The sequence below is a fragment of the Pleurodeles waltl genome, chromosome 12 (assembly GCF_031143425.1).
Source record: "Pleurodeles waltl isolate 20211129_DDA chromosome 12, aPleWal1.hap1.20221129, whole genome shotgun sequence".
Lineage (NCBI taxonomy): Eukaryota > Metazoa > Chordata > Amphibia > Caudata > Salamandridae > Pleurodeles > Pleurodeles waltl.
In genome coordinates, this window is record NC_090451.1 from 706,024,332 (window position 1) to 706,042,220 (window position 17,889).

Below are 17,889 nucleotides of genomic sequence, written 5' to 3' on the forward strand. Positions count from 1 at the left end.
GTACAAAGACTTTGAGCGCTAAATGAACAGCTAGCAGTTCTAAATAATTGATGTGTAAGGTTCGATGTGTGTGATCCCAAAGCCCCTGGACTGTGAGGTCCTGGAGATGAGCACCCCACCCTGTCTAAAAGGCAACAGTTGTCAGAATGATCTGGGTATCAGGGCCCAGGAAGTGCCATCCATTTAAAAGATCGGTCTTGTTCCACCACTGCAGAGAGTGAAAGGTGCGGCTATCTATCAACATTAGGGCCCTCATTTTGAGTTTGGCGGGCGGCAGAGGTGCCTGCCACACACTTTAGGATGGAAAACTGACACTTCGGTTTTCTGCCTGCTGGCCCTACTATGAGTTTCCCGCTGGTCCAGCAGGAAACAGGCCTCAACATTGACACCGGCTTGTAAAACTAGTGCAATAGCCTGTAATTCAGTCAGTGAAAAGCATGATGCCCCTGCACTGCCCATGTCAAGTGCCATCTCAAGAGTTATGTCGGCTTTGGAGTCTGAATCTTGGATAGAAAATGCCTCCTCTTCAGCAGCTGGAGCCTTTTGAGGTTCCTGCTCATGTTCAGTGTTGGATATGGTGTCTTTCAGACGGAAAATGTTGGGTGTTTCCTTGACTTCTTGCCTTTTTGCATTTCTCTACTGTGGGCTCTCTGATCTCACGGAGTCTTTTTCGACCGGAAAGACTGGCAGGCCTCAGTCTTATTCTCTATGCTCTGGCAACAGGCAGAGGTTGCAAACCTAGTGTACATAGGTCCTTGGAAATTTTGAGTGACACTTCGGATAGAAACAGAAGGGCATCCGTTCCATTACAATTTCATTTTCCAAGGCATGGAATGGAGAAAATGGCGGCCTGAACGAGGCGGCCCAGAGAGCATCAATTGAAGTGTGACGATCCAAATAGAATTTTATTTGGTCCCGGAATGCAAAGGAATGGAGTAACATGTTCGATGACACTGCCAACAAATTGGAGGTTTCCCGAACGGAAAGGGCCTAACATGGCCCTGAACTGGAGCTCGGTGAAAACATGACCGGATCAGACGACGGAAGAAAACAATCTGAAGATGGAGTCGATACCCAGTCACATTACTAGCAAGAGGATGAGTCACTACCATGTGACTTGAAAGACTTTTCAAACAAAAACAACTTGCAGCCTTCTGGACCCAACAGTAGATGGTGTAAGCATGCAGAGCATGTGTATCTACAGCCACACATGCCACCAAACATATATACATATACACACACACACACACAACAATCCTAGGTGTGCAGTAACATCCCTGAACAATCACATCTTTAGAGAAAACACTATTATGTCACAAACTTATGTAACTTAAGTAGGTTTTGCTTATATAGAGAGGCTCAATGTCCTATACTAATTTCCCACAGTTTATTTGGAAATTGCTCTTGTTCACTGTCATTTGTAAAGCGCTCTGTTGCCCTGTGGTATGGTCCACGCTATAATACTTTAAATTAAAAAAATATCTTCAAGTAAAGCATCACTACTCTTTACATTTAACGTGATAATAGCTTGGTCTATATGTTCAAAGGATTCCAAATGCAAGCAAGATATCTGTCTGCTTGATATAAAAAAACAACAAGTAATGCCACATGCCAATGTAGTAGTAGATCTTGAATCTAGCCCGCTGAGTCCTCAGACTATCTAGAGGCTGTTTCATCACCAATGCGTAGCAGGTTTCAGTAGAAAGGACTATAAACCTAGATATGGTGCTTTTGTGAAGTGCTTTACCATTCTTTGTCCCAGCGAACAAAACAAAGAGCAGATTGTCCATCGAATGTCCTTGGTACAAGTAATGTAAAAGCTCAAGGTTCTTTTGGGTTCCAGATGGTGAAGTCTCTACTTCTCTTTCGAGGGCTGACATGCTCTTTTGAGTAGGAATGCGCTCTATAAATCACGGCATACATACATACATACGTGGAGCAAAAATGACAGTAGGGTGATTAACTGTGTGACATAAATAGGCATCTCATTCTTCAGCAGAAATGCCGCCCAAGCCTCTAACACCAACTTGTCCAGACAGAAGGTTTATGTATCATGGATTAACAGTTTTTAAGTCACACACATTATGAGCTCAAGTTATTGCTATAAGAAAGAATGTTTTGAAGGTCAGATGTAGGGGACAGCTATGCACTGGCTCAAAAGAGCTACACATAAGAAAAGTGGGAACAAAATTAAGTTATCACGTTGTCATTTCAAGAGGTATGGGTGGGAATATAAGGATCAGACCTTTAAGGAAAAGCATCACAACAGGTCACCTAAACAAGGATGATTAATCTACTAAACGAGAAAAGGCTGACAAGTAACCTGTAACAGTGCCCATGGTAAGTCCTAGTGGGGCTAAAGACAGCACAAAATGCAGAACATTTGATAATTTTGCTTGTAATCAGTCTGTATGGCACCAGTTAACGAGGCCACAAACTTATCCAGAGTAAACAGATTTTAAAGATGGGCGCCGGGTCGCTAGAATGAAATCAACTATTTTTCAAGGGAGGTCATAGGAAGCCACTTTCAAAGCTCAATTTCTGCACACTGAGGTATAGAATATATGGACCCAGGTGCAAAACCCTTCCCTGCTGCTGGGCAGAAGATCCTTTTGAAATGGCAGCCTGATCGCAGGGCAGATGCCCATGTTAAGAGGTCCCAGGGTACCATACCACTCCAGAGCTGCTAGGGTGACTTGGTCTCTGTCGTTTCTGATCTTTTTCAGACCTCGGGGCAGAGGAGACAGTGGTGGGAAGGCATGCAGAAGTCCTGTGCTACAATGTAGGAAAAATGTGTCTCGGAGAGAGCCTCTTGGGAACTCCACTGTGTAAAAGTATTGACACTGCAAATTCTTGGTGGTGATGAAGTGATCAAGCCATTGCTCAAAGATGCCCTGCACCACCTACAAGTGTATCTGCCATTCCTGATCAATTGGGCATCTCACAATGAATCTGCCCGTCCTGACAATTAAAGATCTCGCCAGGTGGTTCACGTCCAAGCAGATGCCCTTTCAAGTCATCCAGTTTCAGAGGCGCATGGCCTACTGGCACAGGACCCAAGACCCCGCACCACACTGCTTTTTACAGTACCAAATGCAATGGTGTTGTCTGGTAGGACCTGGACCAGCCTCCCTTTGATCAATGGTAGAAAGGCCTTCAACACCAAGTGAACGGCCCGCAGTTCCAACATATTATCGTGAAGACATCCTCCGCTAGAAAGCAGACTCCTCTGATCTCTATCTCGCCCAGATAACCTAACCAACCCAACAGCGATACATCCGTCACTATTATCAAATCTAGGTGGGATAAAGAGTGCGGACTGCCATTGATCTAATTACAGTTGAATGGGCACCATTGCAGGTCTTTCACAGTCTACTCCGAAACTTGGATGGAATCTAACAGGTTCCGTAGGTGCTGAGACTTCCGATCCCACCCCACTGCAGAGCCTGCATGTGCCGTCTGGTGTAGTCAGTCTGTAGATTTCAGGAGGCCAACAGACAATTTAAATGAGATCCAGGATGAGGTTGAAACACTGGGATCATAGCCCAAATGTTCTAATTTGTACGATGGAATGTTGTTCAATGTTGTCTGAAAGTGGGCCATGACTGACTGTGCCGATGTCACCTTTAACAGCGAGTCGGAGTAGGGGAAGACTGATAACCCCAACCTCCCTAGATGTAGAACTGAAAATACTCCTTGCATGTCTTGACCTGCGGGTAACACCTGAGAGACTGCAGGATTGGTAAGTGGCAATAGGCATCCTACAGGTCCAGTGCTACCATTCTTTCTCTTGGATCCAGGGCAAATTAGTGAGCATCTTGAATTTGTCTATTTTTATGCAGAATCTGATAGGGTGTAGGTCTAAAACAAGAGGTATGCTTCTGTCCTTGTTCTGCCTTAGGAAATAACAGGAGTAACAGCGGTAACAGGCCATATTTCTCAAGCTGGGACCCTTTCTATTGCTCCTTTGTCTGAAAGAGCCTGGAGTTTCCGCCTTAAAATAGACAAATGGTCCTCCAACAGCTGCACTGATGTAGGTGGAATATGTGGCCGTTCGGAAAGGAATGGTAGTATTTGGAGCACCCTTCTGTCAGAGAAGTCAATGGATCTAATCTACGTGTCACGCCAAAGAACCATGCTGCTACAGACTGAGGGCCCAAGCAGTCAGTGGAGCCCAGCCCACGGTGGATGATTTCCATCTTGAATGGTTGCTGTCAATTTGGCATTGAACTCCTCCGGGACTGCAGGTAAAACTTCAGCAACAGTCTTGTAATAATTGAGAGTTGCATCCTAGCAAGCAGCTGCTTTTGATGGATCTAAGAGCAACGCTGGCTGAGGAAAATATCCTTTTTCCAGATGCCTCTATCCTCTTCGACTCCCTATATGGCAGGGTCGTAGGCAAGGAATTGGGATGGAGTCTGCCACTGGAGGCTTGCACTCTCAGGCTCATCAGAGTGGGGTGCTGTCTAAGGGATGCAGAATCATCAGGAGTTGGCTTTTGGTGATGTACCAATGGTCTATTCACTGGTGGGCCAAACAAGGGTTAGCTCAAGGGCTCACGAAAGTGTTTGGAAGTGCTCATTAAAAGGTGAAAAAAGGATTCCCTACAATGTCGCCCAGGATATAGGACCTCTGTGAGAAGGTTATTATTCACTTCAATAGAACGGAGTAGCAGATCCAGGACTTCTGATGCCCTTGTAATAACCATGACGAATGACGCAGACCTTTCTGTAGAAATCCCAGGAGAGGGGGTCATGTGTCAGGGGACGTGTCTAGCCCACTGAATTCTTGTAGATCCATATAGAAAGTGCCCTCATAACACTGTGTGTGTGAGCTTTTTTTGGGGGGGGGGGGATCTCAGAGTATACAGGTTGGCTGTGATCAGAGTCCAACCCAAACGGAGGGCGGCCTCTAGGTACAGTTATTGCCTTGTCTCAGTCAAAATAAATTGGGGCCAGGGACAGGAGCTGAACAACCACCTGACTATGTTTGAGATCACAATGGATTAGGATTGAAGTCAGACAGACTGTATGCCGCAACGCCCTATTTCAGTGTCATCTATGCTTTAGTTAGCAGCAGGAACTGGTAACGTTCTGCTTTGGAATAGGAGTTGGACCAGCAGCGGGTTCAGACGGCATAGCCGCTGATTTTGGGAGACTCCCAGCCTGATGTGTGGGGCCCAAACATGCACCAGAGGAAGCAAGTAAGGTGCTTATGATGTGATCCATGGTATCTTTGAATGCTTCAATTTGCTATGGGGTCTCCAACGACCTGTAAACTTGAGGTGCATCGTAATAAGCTGCAGAATTGGTTCCTCACAGGGGACCAGGAACAAAATCGCAGGAAACCTTATTGTCCTTGCAACTTCTCAGAAGGAGAGTGGCAGGCCTGGGGCAATGCTTGCTTGAACTTTTTTGTGTTTTAGACTTACCTGAAGACTTAAAGTGCGATGAGGATTTGTCACGAAACCTCCATCAAGAACAGGAATGGGCCAGAGCACGATACTTATAACAGGAGTTGCCTTTTCATGATTTCTTTCGATGTTCAGCAACGTACAAATTGGTTTTGTGGACCAAGGTCAGTTTCGAATTAATCAAGGCACATTCCTCCACATCTTGGAGGGGTATCCCGACTGTAGACAGTGGAGGCACACCTCATGGGGATCCATCACAGACATCTGTTTGCAACATTCCCTTCAAAGTATAAAGCGTGAGGTTTTAGGAGGTGACATTTCCCTGCATACTGAAAATATTTTCAGAAGAAAAAGAACTCATCAACTAATGAGGAAAAGAAGGAGCTAGCTCTGCATCGGAAGGTGTATAAAGAAAGGAACCAACATCAACGCACATGGGTGATGCTTACGTGTGGCTCCGGTTTCACTTCCGAGAGGGGAAGGAGTTGAAGCAAAGCTTACAAAGCCACCTGCTAGCTCACAGGAATAATGCTGAAATATGTTTAGGATTCTGCAGGTAGAAGTATCCATCAGAATAATTGAGCGTTCCCCATAGCTCTTGAGCTTTGCTTTCTGGATGTCTGAAATCAGCATTTTCTAATATTAATGCTGCAGTATATACCAACTGCAGAGTAAATCTCCCTTTATGACCCTATTTCCTAAGAGCTGAACCTTTAATGCATGGTTGCTAAACTTGTCCAAAGTGCATAGTTCAAGAAAGCATCTTCAATCCTCCAAACCTTGATGGATCTACCTTGAGGGGCTCAGTGGGTACCACAACAGACAGCCTGCTGAAAACTGCAGCTTGATTGATAATGAGTGAAGGGGTGCCACTGTGGCATGCTCTCTGTCAACAGTTGGGCCACAGGCAGTGTACTGGGGGCTGAAAGGTGGAACACGGTGTCAGAGATCCATGAGATACACGGCTGAAGAAAACAGTGGGCAGCAATTATGATCGTTCTTATTCCAAACTCCGTAACCCTTAATACATCAGCAACTGATCAAAGGGAAGTTATAGAAGCTGTATTCCATGATGAGCACTTTCAACGGTGTTCACTTGCCAACCTTATCCACCTTGCTGGAGTTTAACCCAATTAAACACAAAGTTGCCAACAAACCCAAAGAATGAGAATGGCTTTAGGTAGAGTGATATCTTTCTTGCCCCCAGAAGACAACACCGAAAAGACCAATGAACTTTAAGAGATGCCCCGCCATCTAAATATGGTTTCATGGAGAAGCCACAGTTTTATATTTTAACCTCTGGTTTCTTATTATAAAAATGTTTCTAAAAAGTGGATAGAAACATTTTGTAGAAAAGGACTGAAATCCCAAGAATGTGGGTGTCTGCAAGGTCAGTCCTGACAGCTGAGAACTGCTTGTAAGTTATTCCTGTATGAGGCATTTCTAACTGAGGAAAAACAGTGAATCTTTTATAGATGGGTCAGATACAACATAAAGTTGGTAGCAACTCGATTCTGTGCACTACATATTTCAGGGTGACCCTGCTTTGATTTCTGGTAGTCTGCATCTCCACCCTTAAGAGTTTACAGGACAGACTGCAAGGCAACACCACCTTATGTTTAGTAATCTTACTGTGTATAAGTGGAAAGTGCTTGTTTAGGTTTTGATAGTAACCATAGTGTGTTACACAATATGTATTTTTATGGTGGGAGTATTTATATAGACACAAAGGACATGCACACTGCTGGATTGAGGCTGTCCCTTTATATCCTATTTATGAGAAAGATGTACGTTATTTAATTTTTTTGTAAATTTATTTATTCACATTTAAGTGAATATGACTGGCATTGCAGACGCCTCAACAGAAGGCAACACAATACAGCAAATTCCCTCCATTAGTCATGCAGAGCCCCAAACAGTGTACCAGCAGTTCCTGTAGCCTCTTGCTCAGCGGGAGCAGTCAGAACATGGGGGCTGTGGCCCCTTGGAGTGGGGTGGGGAGGTGGGGGGTGGGGGGGGAACGGAGGTGGGTCCTGAAATCAACCTTCACAATGGATAACTGAGCCCACCAATGGCAGAACAGATCCAATATGATGTACGTTAGTTAACCTAGACATCTAAGAGCTGTATTCAGAGTGTAGGGCCCTTAGGGTGCATTTGTTTTACCTGTTTGTATTTGCGGTAACATCTCTGGATCACAGCTGCTGCCATTTCCTGTTGCTCCTTTAACCTGCGACCCTGCAGTGAGAAAGAAAAGGCAGAGTCTGACTGTTGAAGAAACTCACTCAGAACAAAAAGAGTGGAACTACAGGGATGTCAATGCCATATTTTCAACGTGGATTTCTGGCATATCCCAAAACCATTTACAAGAACTTACGTACATGTTACAGGGTAAACCCACCAGCCTTCAGCAAGGACACATGGACAATTTAACTAAGAAAATGTGTTCCTACAGCTGAAAATTGTGACGTTATTGGGTCCAAGCAGAGTAATTTAATTGATTCACTGCATACGTAGCAAACAAATAAATCCATCACTAATTTCAAGATAAGTCTATGGAAGGCTTATTCCTTTACAGTGGTATGCACTATTCGAAACACATTGGCACTGAATTGAGTGAATTGGAAGAGATTGATGAAAGCAGGAGCTGCTACAGAGCAGCGAAGAATACTTTATTTACTTTTGGAAACACTCTTTTAGATGGATACTTTATCTAAACGAAGATATTTCAAATTGCAAGTCTTCACAGGTGACTAGGGGCCAGATGTAGTAAACTCCAATTTTGCGACTTGCAAATTGCGAGTCTGACCGACTCCCAATTTGCAACTCGCAAAATTGGATGCAGAAAGGTGTCTCAGACACCTTCTGCGACTCGCTATGGGGTCGCAAAGACCCACCTCATCAATATTCATGAGGTGGGTCGCAGTTTGCGAACCCCATAGAGAGTCCCTGCAGTCACATGGATGGTGGCCTGCTGTAGTCAGCAGACCTCCATGTCTGTGACTGCTTTGTCAATAAAGCAGTTTTTTTTTTTCATTTTGCAGCCCGTTTTCCTTAAAAGAAAACGAGCTGCAAAATGAAAACTAAACTGAAACCATTTGGTTTCGTTTTTTTCAGAGTAGGCAGTGGTCCATAGGACCACTGCCTGCTCTGAAAAAATATTTTTTTCGGCATTCACAAAGGGGAAGGGGTCCCATGGGGACCCTTCCCTTTTGCAAATGAGTTACCACCAGTGTGACACTGGTGGTAACTGCGAGTTGGTTTGCGACCGCATTCGCGGTCACAAAGCAACTCTGAATGGCGATGCGGTCGCAAATAGGAAGGGAACACCCCTTCCTATTTGCGAGTCGCATTTGCGTTCAGCCTTTTGCATGCCGCAAACTGCGTTTTTCGCAGTTTGCGACATGCAAAAGGCTTCGTACATCTGGCCCATAATGGTTCTAGAATATATTACAACACTGCTGCACTCCATTAGGCTCTTCCACTCCTTCGACAACTCCACCTCTCCTCTGACAGACGACATGCAACTGTATAAAAGGCAGCACACCTGCAAGCTGTTATCTGTTTAATAATGTTTTCCATGCCATAAGGCGCATACCGTACAGAATAAACTGCAGCTGGTAATGTACTAAATCTCAAACTGAACTATAGTACATCCAGAAAGTCCAGAGAGCAGGCAGGAGGGGAAGAGGAGAGTGGGGGTGGCCGTAGAGAGGCAGCATTTAGAGTACGGACCAGAACACGTGTTACTGAAGGTAATTTATTCTTTTGATGGATACTTCATAATTCTCGCCTTATGAAACAATATCAGAGCAGTACCCCCTCAAGAGTTGGGAATTATGAGTGGATTTACACCAGGACGTCCCGCAGAACCATGCAGGCAAAATAGCCCTCTCACAGACTTGCAGTGGAAAAACAAGTGCAGGGATCGTGATAGACTGCCCCCAAATGGAAAGGAAACACTACTTTTTATTCCTTCATGTCTGTTTTGTTCTTTTATGTCTGTGTCCAAGGTCCAGCTTGTCAAGGAAGAAATAAGTACACAGAATCCAGAGCGACAAAACCTGCATGCAGTTTGCTGATGTGAAATGCAGATATAAATGCAATTAGAACCATGATTTTAAAGTTAAGCATCTTATGGTACAGATATGAAGTAGCTAAAACAAAGTACACATCAAGAATGTAGGGGGAAACTTGTGAAAGCTCTTTTAAGAAATGCATCACAATCAGTGATTTCAAAAAGGAAGGATGACTAGGCAACCAAGAATGGCCAAAACCTTAACTGTGCCCACTGCAAAGCCTTGCTCAGGCCTAAGATAAAAGAAGATTATCAGATAATCTAGGCTCTAGAGGGTCAACCTGCTTTTCCTCATTCCAGGTGATAAACCTGGACCATTGACTTGAATAATAGACTTAGGGGAAGGGTAGCGAGCAGCCACAATAACGTCCACCACCTCAGAGAGTAGATCACAACATGTCATTTGGTTCTGCTCAATCGCCCCAGTTGTAGCCTGTGGCGGACAGAGTGTAGCACCCTACCTTGATGCTAGGACTGCAGACCTTCCTGGCCACCTGAATGAGTTGTGCACAGCCCTGCCCAACCTTTTTCAGAACTCTCAGAAACAGCAGCAGAGAACGAAAGGCCAATTTAGGCTAGAATCGCACAAAGGGCAGAGCGTGCTTCCTACAGACCACCAAAAAGTAAACTCTATAGTGAAAAATCCCTATGAGCTGCAACAGTTATTCTGCCTCCCATTGGGAGCCCATGCAAAGTGTTCTGCAGGCCTGCCATTGCAGTCTGCATTAAACTGGTGCATTCACCCATTTTCACTACAGGTCACTACACCAGGTCACTATAAGTCACCCCTATGGTAGGCCCTCTCAGCACAGAGGGCAGGGTGCAGATACCTGTGTGTGAGGGCACCCCTGCAATAGCAGAGGTGCCTCCACAAACTCCAGATCCATTTTCCTGGACTTTGTGAGTGCGGGATGCCATTTTACGCGTGTACTGGACATAGGTCACCATCCATGTCCAGCTACATAATGGTAACTCCAAACCTGAGCATGTTTGCTATCAAACATGTCGGAATCATACTCCAATACTGTTGCAAGTATTGGAAGTATGATTCCACGCACACTGGGGGCTCCTTAGAGGACCCCCAGCATTGCTACCACCAGTCTTACAGTGTTTTCTGGACAGCCCAGATGCTGCCACCCCTCAGGCAGGTTTCTGCCCTCCTGCTCCTTGATCTAATCAAGCCCAGGATGGCAGAACAAAGGATTTCCATTGGGAGAGGGAGGTAACACCCTCTCCCTTTGGAAATAGGTGTGACTGGCTTGGGAGGGTAGCCTCCCCAAGCCACTGGTTTGCTTTCAAGGGCAAATTTAGTACCCTCCATGCATAAACCAGTCCACACTGGTTCAGGGACCCTGAGTACCTGCTCTGGCGCGAAATTGGACAATGGAAAGGGGAGTGACCACTCCTTTGTCCATCACCAGCCCAGGGGTGGTGCCCAGAGCTCCTCCAGAGGGTCCCTGGGTTCTGCCATCTTGTTTCTAAGGTTTGCAGGGAACTCTGGGGCATCTGAGTAGCCAGGCAGGTGATGACAGAGCTCCCTCCTGACAGGTGCTTACCAGGTTAGGTAACCAATCCCCCTTTCAGGGCTACTTAGGGTCTCTCTCTTGGGTGGGTCCTCAGATTCGGCTTGCAAGATTCCAGCAGGACTCCTCTGCAACCTCAGCTTTGACTTCTGGTCACTGGAACCGCGACTGGACCCTTCAGGGACCGACAAATGCTGCTACAACAAAGAAAACTCTTCTGCAACTTTGTTTATAAGTCTCCTGCCAGCTTTGCAACATTTACCCAGCCGTGCATCCTTAGAAGACTGCAACTCTTCAGCCTGCACAAGAAGAAGAAGGAATCTCCCTTGGAGTGAAGGAGTCACTTCCCTGCAACCGCAGGCACTAACAGCAAGCGACGACCGGTTGCGTGGATCTCCCCTCATCTTGAGCTGTGTGGATCCTGCATCACGGTTGGTGGTCCGGAGTAGTCCTCTTGGTCCTCCCTGCCAGCTGTCCAACTTTGGTGGAGGTAAGCCTTTGACTCCTCACACAAGACAGTACCCCAGTGCACTGCGTCCCTTGCAGCTGCCAAGGTTCGTTTGCATCTCCTCCAAGGGATCATCAGGTGACGTGTAGCTCCAGCCCCCAGCACTCCGTCCTGCAAAGCACAGCCTCCTGCGTGGTTCTCCTGCCGCGTGGGATCCTCTATTGTAGTGCTGCGTGGGCTTCTTCTGTGCTCCTGTGTCCCCGTCCTGAGGGTCTCCTAAGGGTCCTGCCTCTGCTCCTGTGGATTCTCTGCGATGCTGAGGGTTCCCTGTGACTCCACCTCCTTGGTTGAGTCCTCCTGGACCTTGCTGGTCCCCGGCAGACCCCCTTTTCCACTAACCGCGAGTTTGCCTTTGCCAAGGCTTGCTGGTGGAATTCCTGCACCAACACCCGTCTGCAATTTTCCGTTGAGCATGGGACATCATCTGCATTCCTCAGGAACTCTTCTCTGGCTCTAGGGCTGCAGTGCTGACCTGTTCTCCACCAATGACCAACTCCTGCAACCAGAGCTGGGTGGGTAGTAGCTCCTACTCCTCCTGGACTCCACGGTGACTCTTGGACTTGGTCCCCTCTCTCCATCGGTCTTCTTTTTTCAGGAATCCACTGCTGGTTTTCTTGCAGTCTTTTCTGGGTTTCTTAATTTTCTCCTTTTACTCTTTTTGGGTGATCTGGGGAAAATCCAATGTCCTAGATAAGCTTTTGCTGCTCATCCACAGCTACCTCTAGAGAGTTTGGTTTATAGAACCTGCCTACACTTCACTAAAAGGGAATACCTGGAATAAGGTTTAAGTACCATAGGTACCCACCATGCACCAGGCCAGCTTCCTACATTGGTGGCAGCAGTGGGAAAAGCACTTGCAATTGCCTTACCACTCTGTCACTTGGTACTTTCCACAGGAAAGACCACTTACTAGCTAGGGATACACACATACACCTAATTTCAGGAGATAGGCCCTCATTATAAAGTTGGCTGTCTGGACCGCCATGGCGGTGGTGGCGGTGAATACCGCCATCCGGCATGGCGGCCCAGACCGCCACATAATGAAGACAGGGAGGGCCACCATAGGTGGCCCTCCTCCAACACCAGGCTGCTTCCGACAGGTAGCCTGACGGTGGACGGCATCATTATCCGACAGGGCAGTGCTGCTGCCCCTCGGATAATGATCCCATTTCCTCCAGCCTTACCCTGGCGGGTTTCCCTGCCAGGAAAATGCTGGTGGAAGGGGTGCCCTGGGGACCCCCCTGGGGGCCCCTGCACTGCGCATGCACTTGGCATGGGCAGTGCAGGGGCCCCTGTGCAGTGCCCCATCGCGCAGGTCACTGCCCGATTTACGGGCAGTGATCTGCGCGACGGGTGCAGCTGCACCCGCCGCACAGAGGTATGAAGCTGCTGGCAATGTCCCAGCCCAGCAGAATGTTTATTAAATGGCTGGCGGGGTCCCAGGGGGGCAGTCGGTCTATAGAAAGACATCCGTGTTCATAATGAGGGCCATAGTCTCTAGAGTTTGGGTAAGAGAGGGGTCTAGGCATAGCCCTTGTCCAAACTTCTCTGAGAGAGACTAGACGTTAGGGAGATAAGGCACACACTACACCACTCTAACATGCCGTCAGTAGCTAGCACATCTCAGAACATGGGTTCTCACTATGAAGGCCTCACCTTTCAGGAACTGAGGGAAGTGTGTAAGAGTAGAAAACTGAAGACAGGGAGGAACCCTAATATGAGCCTGCTCCTAGGACTTCTCCTCCAGGATGACCAAGGTCAAGCTGGTAGCCAGGAGGAGAGGGAGGAGGAGGAAGTAGACTCTGGACACTGAGGAGGGTTAAGAGTGTCCCTCAGAGGATCACAGGGTCTCTAGTAAACCCACTAGTGTAGCTGGGAGTACTACAGGTAGTGCCAAAGGTGGCCATGACAGTAGGCCTCTTTTTGTACCCACGGGACTAGTTCAGAGGGTTTGCAAGCCTAGGGACAGATTCTCATCCTGCCACTCTCATATCACCTCAGTATCTGAGGGGACAATATACTCAACTCCAGCAGACAATTCTCTAGACAGGGAGCTCAGGAAACTGAGGCTGGAGGAGGCCAAGCTGAGGCTACAACAGCAACAGTTAGCCCTTGTCAGGGAGGCTTTGGCAGTAGAAAGAGAGAGGCAGGGATTGGGGTTAGCACCCCATGGTGTCAGCAGCTTTGGTTTCAGGGAACCTAGGGTCAGGAAGGACTCTTTTGATTCTAGAAATCTTAGCAAGATTGTTCCACCATACAAGATGGGGGATGACATCCAGAAGTGGTTTGCTGCTCTGGAGAGGACCTGTAAAGTTCATAAGGTCCCCCAAGACAGTGGGCTGCTATTTGTTGGCTCTCCTTTTTTGACAAGGGGAGAGGTAGACTCCTTTCTGTCAATATAGAATCAAGTTCAGAGAGACCAAGAAAGAGTCCTTCCAGGATTGAATTGATTTCCTGGACTGCTCTGTAAAGGCTTTGGAGGGTTGGTTACATGGTAGCAAAGTCGGTGACTTTGAGGGCTTGTATAATCTAACTCTGACAGAGCAGGTTCTCAATAATTGTGTGTCTGATTTGTTGCACCAGTACTAGGTAGACTCAGATCTGACCTCCCCCCAAGAACTGGGAAAGAAGGCAGACAAATGGGTCAGAACAAGAGTGAGCAGAAAAGCTCACACATGGGGTGACAAAGATTAAGAAAAAGAAACAGGTAAGTCTCAGGACAAGGGTGGGTACAAAGATAAAAGTAAAGACTCCTCATCAGGTCCACAAAGCTCCTCTGGGAGTGGGACTACAACATCTTCCTCCTCTGCACTCAGTAAAAAGCCTTGTTGCTATATGTGCAGAAACAAAGGCCATAGACCAGAGGACAGCTCCTGTCCTGGTAAAGGCCCTGAGCCTTCCACCACTACTACCTCCACTTCCACTTCTAGTGCCCTGGTGGGACTACTGGTAGTAGTCAGCCCAAAGGTGTAGTTGGGTTCACATCTGGGTCCATAGTAGAAACTGGGGTAGGAGTAGAAACCCCCAAGACAGTTTTTGTCTCATAGGGTGGCACTGGCCATGCCACCCTAGCTGCTTGTCCCCTTAACATGGATATGAAGAAGCAGCACAACCAGGTAAATGGTGTTGAGGCTGAGGTCTACAGGAACACAGGTGCCAGTGTCACCATAGTTACTGAAAAGTTAGTGTCACCTGCACAACGCCTACTTGGCCACCAGTACCAAGTTACTATGTGAATAACTCCCTCCCTCACCTCAGCTGTAGTACACTTTAGCTGCGTTGGAGTTTACTGGGCCTAAACAGGTGGTAGCCTCACCTAGCTTACCTGCTGAGTGTCTCTTAGGAAATTAACTAGATACCTCAGATTGGGGTGAGGTAGAGTTCCTTACTAAAGACTAAAAAGCAAAGTAGGGAAGGAGCCCTGGAGCCAGAAATAATGACTCAGGTCACTTCTAAGAACACGGCATAGAGGATAGAGAACAAGAAACCTGCCCTGTCTTACAAAACTTGAAGCAAACCTCCAGCCCTCCCATAGAAACTTTAGTGCAGCATCCCTGCACCACCTCTAATACCTTAAGACAATAAACCTGCCCTTATGTAGAGTCCTTGGGACAGCAAGCCTGTCCTGCTCTACTCCAAGTAGGACACCAACCCTGTCCTCCTTTAGAGACTTTGGGACAGACTTTCTCCTGTTCTGCCCCTGCTCAGATAGCACCCCGGTCTAAAATTACAACCTTCAGGACAGCAAGCCTGTCCTAAAATAGGGACCCAGGAAGATTCATCCTGCCTCACTCTAAAACTTTTACTACACCTTAAAAATAAGGAATTACAGGTTCCAGAGTTTAAATGTACATCAGGTAGAAGTAACCAAACAGGGTGGTTCGCCTCCCCACAGGGAAGGAACCACATAGTTGATGATAAAGGGAGTATCCACTCTACTGCAGAGCTAGTCTCCACTTATCACCACTTAGACAATACAGTGTCAACTGGCCAAGGTTAGCCTTATTGTCCTTCGTTTTTGGGAGGTTGTAGGAAGGTAGTCTCTTTATAGCTTGGTTACCCCTACTTCTTGGCCCGTTTACTTACCTACTATTGGAGGGTTGTCTGTCTAGTATTTTCTGATACTGTGTTCCAAAAATAAAATACCTTTATTTTTGTATAACCAAGTGTTTTTCTTTCTTGTGTTTAAGTACTGTGTGACTGTAGTGGTATTGCATGAGCTTTGCATGTCTCCTAGATAAGCCTTGGCTGCTCAACCACAGCTACATCTACAGAGCCTGGCTTCTAGACACTGCCTACACTTCACTGAGAGGGGATACCTAGACCTGGTATAAGGTGTAAGTACCATAGGTACCCAACACACAACAGGCCAGCTTTCTACATACCTGGACCTGGTATAAGGTGTAAGTACCTTAGGTACCCACCACACACCATGCCTGTTTTCTACAGCGTTCTCGGAGGTTTCTAACAGGAGTACCTAGGATGTGCCCCACTGGGCAAAGACACACTGTGTCACTTCTGGGAGCACATGCCACTTGTGATCAGCAAGATGACTCCCTGATGTTAAGAGAACCACCTGATGAATGACCGCCAGGGAAATCTGGTGAAGTGCCAGCCTTCAACAAAGCCTCAGAGCCTTCCGAAAAAGGGCACAAAAAACACATTTTCCCTGCTTGTTCTGACATTGTCACCTCCTGGATAGCCCCGCTCTTGATATAAGACAAGAAAGTCTTTAAGGCCAATCGGATGGTTCACACTTCCGAAGTATTTATAAGATAACACCTGTTCCATCCCTTAGCAAAGATCTCTAAAGATTCATGTGGCCTCTTGAAAGTGACATTTGTCACTAATGTGGCACTATCACTAATGTGTGAACTGGGAGGGAGCAAAGAGTATTGCTGCTGCCTGCAAGAGTTGTATCTGTCATCCATCGTGAAAAGCTGTGAAGTCCCCCTTATAAAAATCTTCCATTAATTGGTTGAAGGTGTATTGAATATCCATGCGTACTTGAAACATTGGTGTCCCTGAATCTGATGCCACTTACTTCTGCAAGGGATGACCATAAGATGTTGGCTCCTGGTAGCTGTAAGGTAAAGCATAGTTCTGTATGGTGTGTACCCCAAGGTTTCTTTGGCTGATGCTACTGGTTTTACTTCTATGGAAGTGCATTAAGGCCTGCTAACCAGATCTCAGTGTCAGTGCCCTGACCCCAAAGTTTGTATGTTACACTGGTATACCCAATTGGCATAGACTATTATACCTGTACGTCCCTAGTACCTGGTACCCATGACCTGTAAGTTAGAGAGTCACCCCAGGGACTGCAGCACTGGTCGTGCCACCCTTTGTGTGAAAACGTAAAACAAGCCTGCCAGTCTGCTACTGCCAACTGGAAGAGCAATCTCAAACTACAAGCCAGACTTTGCTGTTTAAAGCCATGCCAAAGACAAATAAACCCCATAAACATGTGTAAGTCACCCCTATGGCAAGCCTAAGAGCCCTAACACAAATTGCAGCACTTTGTAGAACATGTATTTTATGTGTGCTGGCAGTAAAACTGCAAAACTACCATTTTGAAATGTGAAACAACCCGGTTGCCCTGATAGCGAGTGTAGGGTCACACATTGACCCCTCAGCTGTGCTGACTCCTGAGCAGGGCAACCAAAGTTAATACCCCAAGGTATCGAACATTTTGTTACATTAACCCTGCCTTGATTCTAAAGTCGAAATTAATATGAAAAGGTACAGTGTGCAACTTTTACAAAATTGCTACTTTTTTGCCTTCAATCGCCCGTTCCTTTACCGTTACACAAGGAGTTTGCCCCTGAGACATCTTTCTGCCCTCCTATGGAGCAGTGCTAACGACTCCCAGGAAAGGACACAATAGGGGCCTGCTCTGGTAGGAGGTGTCCCCTCTCTCCTGCAGGAAGCCACATGGGTGTTGGCCCAAAAGGCAAGCTTTAAAGCTGAAGCCACCTTTGAAGAGCAAATGAGTAACATTTGAGAGAGGGGCAGCACCATTGTTTATGCAGAAGCCGAGTTGCTGCCCAGGGTAAAATTTAGCCATGACTGCTTTACCAGGGAAGGGGTAGCTCATGGTGACTGGACTTCTCCCAGCACCAAGAAGACTTCAGGGGATACCAACCCTGTGACCAAGACCGGCACACACCCCCATCATGGACCGAGAAGTAGCCACCAGAAGACCCTGTCAACTGCCTTGCATCCACAGCATGCTTGAGCATCTACAACATCCTTCATCTCTGGCATCAGGATCACATCCATAGGAAAACACTGCAACAGCTAGAAGTGCCTGGAACTGACTAAGGATTGCTTCCACCTTTGAGATAACTGTTTCTCAGACTTTGCTGGC

The 17,889-nt window shown here is 46.8% G+C and overlaps 1 protein-coding gene across 9 annotated transcripts in view; it reads right to left on the minus strand.

Moving 5' to 3' along the window:
- The window catches only part of LOC138266928 (calmodulin-binding transcription activator 2-like), an 863,356-nt gene that overhangs the window by 33,552 nt on the left and 811,915 nt on the right, over positions 1–17,889 (minus strand). For all 9 annotated transcript variants that reach the window (XM_069215705.1, XM_069215704.1, XM_069215702.1 and 6 more), the window contains one exon: positions 7,580–7,651. In XM_069215705.1, the coding sequence (XP_069071806.1) occupies positions 7,580–7,651 (72 nt within the window). The remainder of the gene's footprint in view (positions 1–7,579; positions 7,652–17,889) is intronic.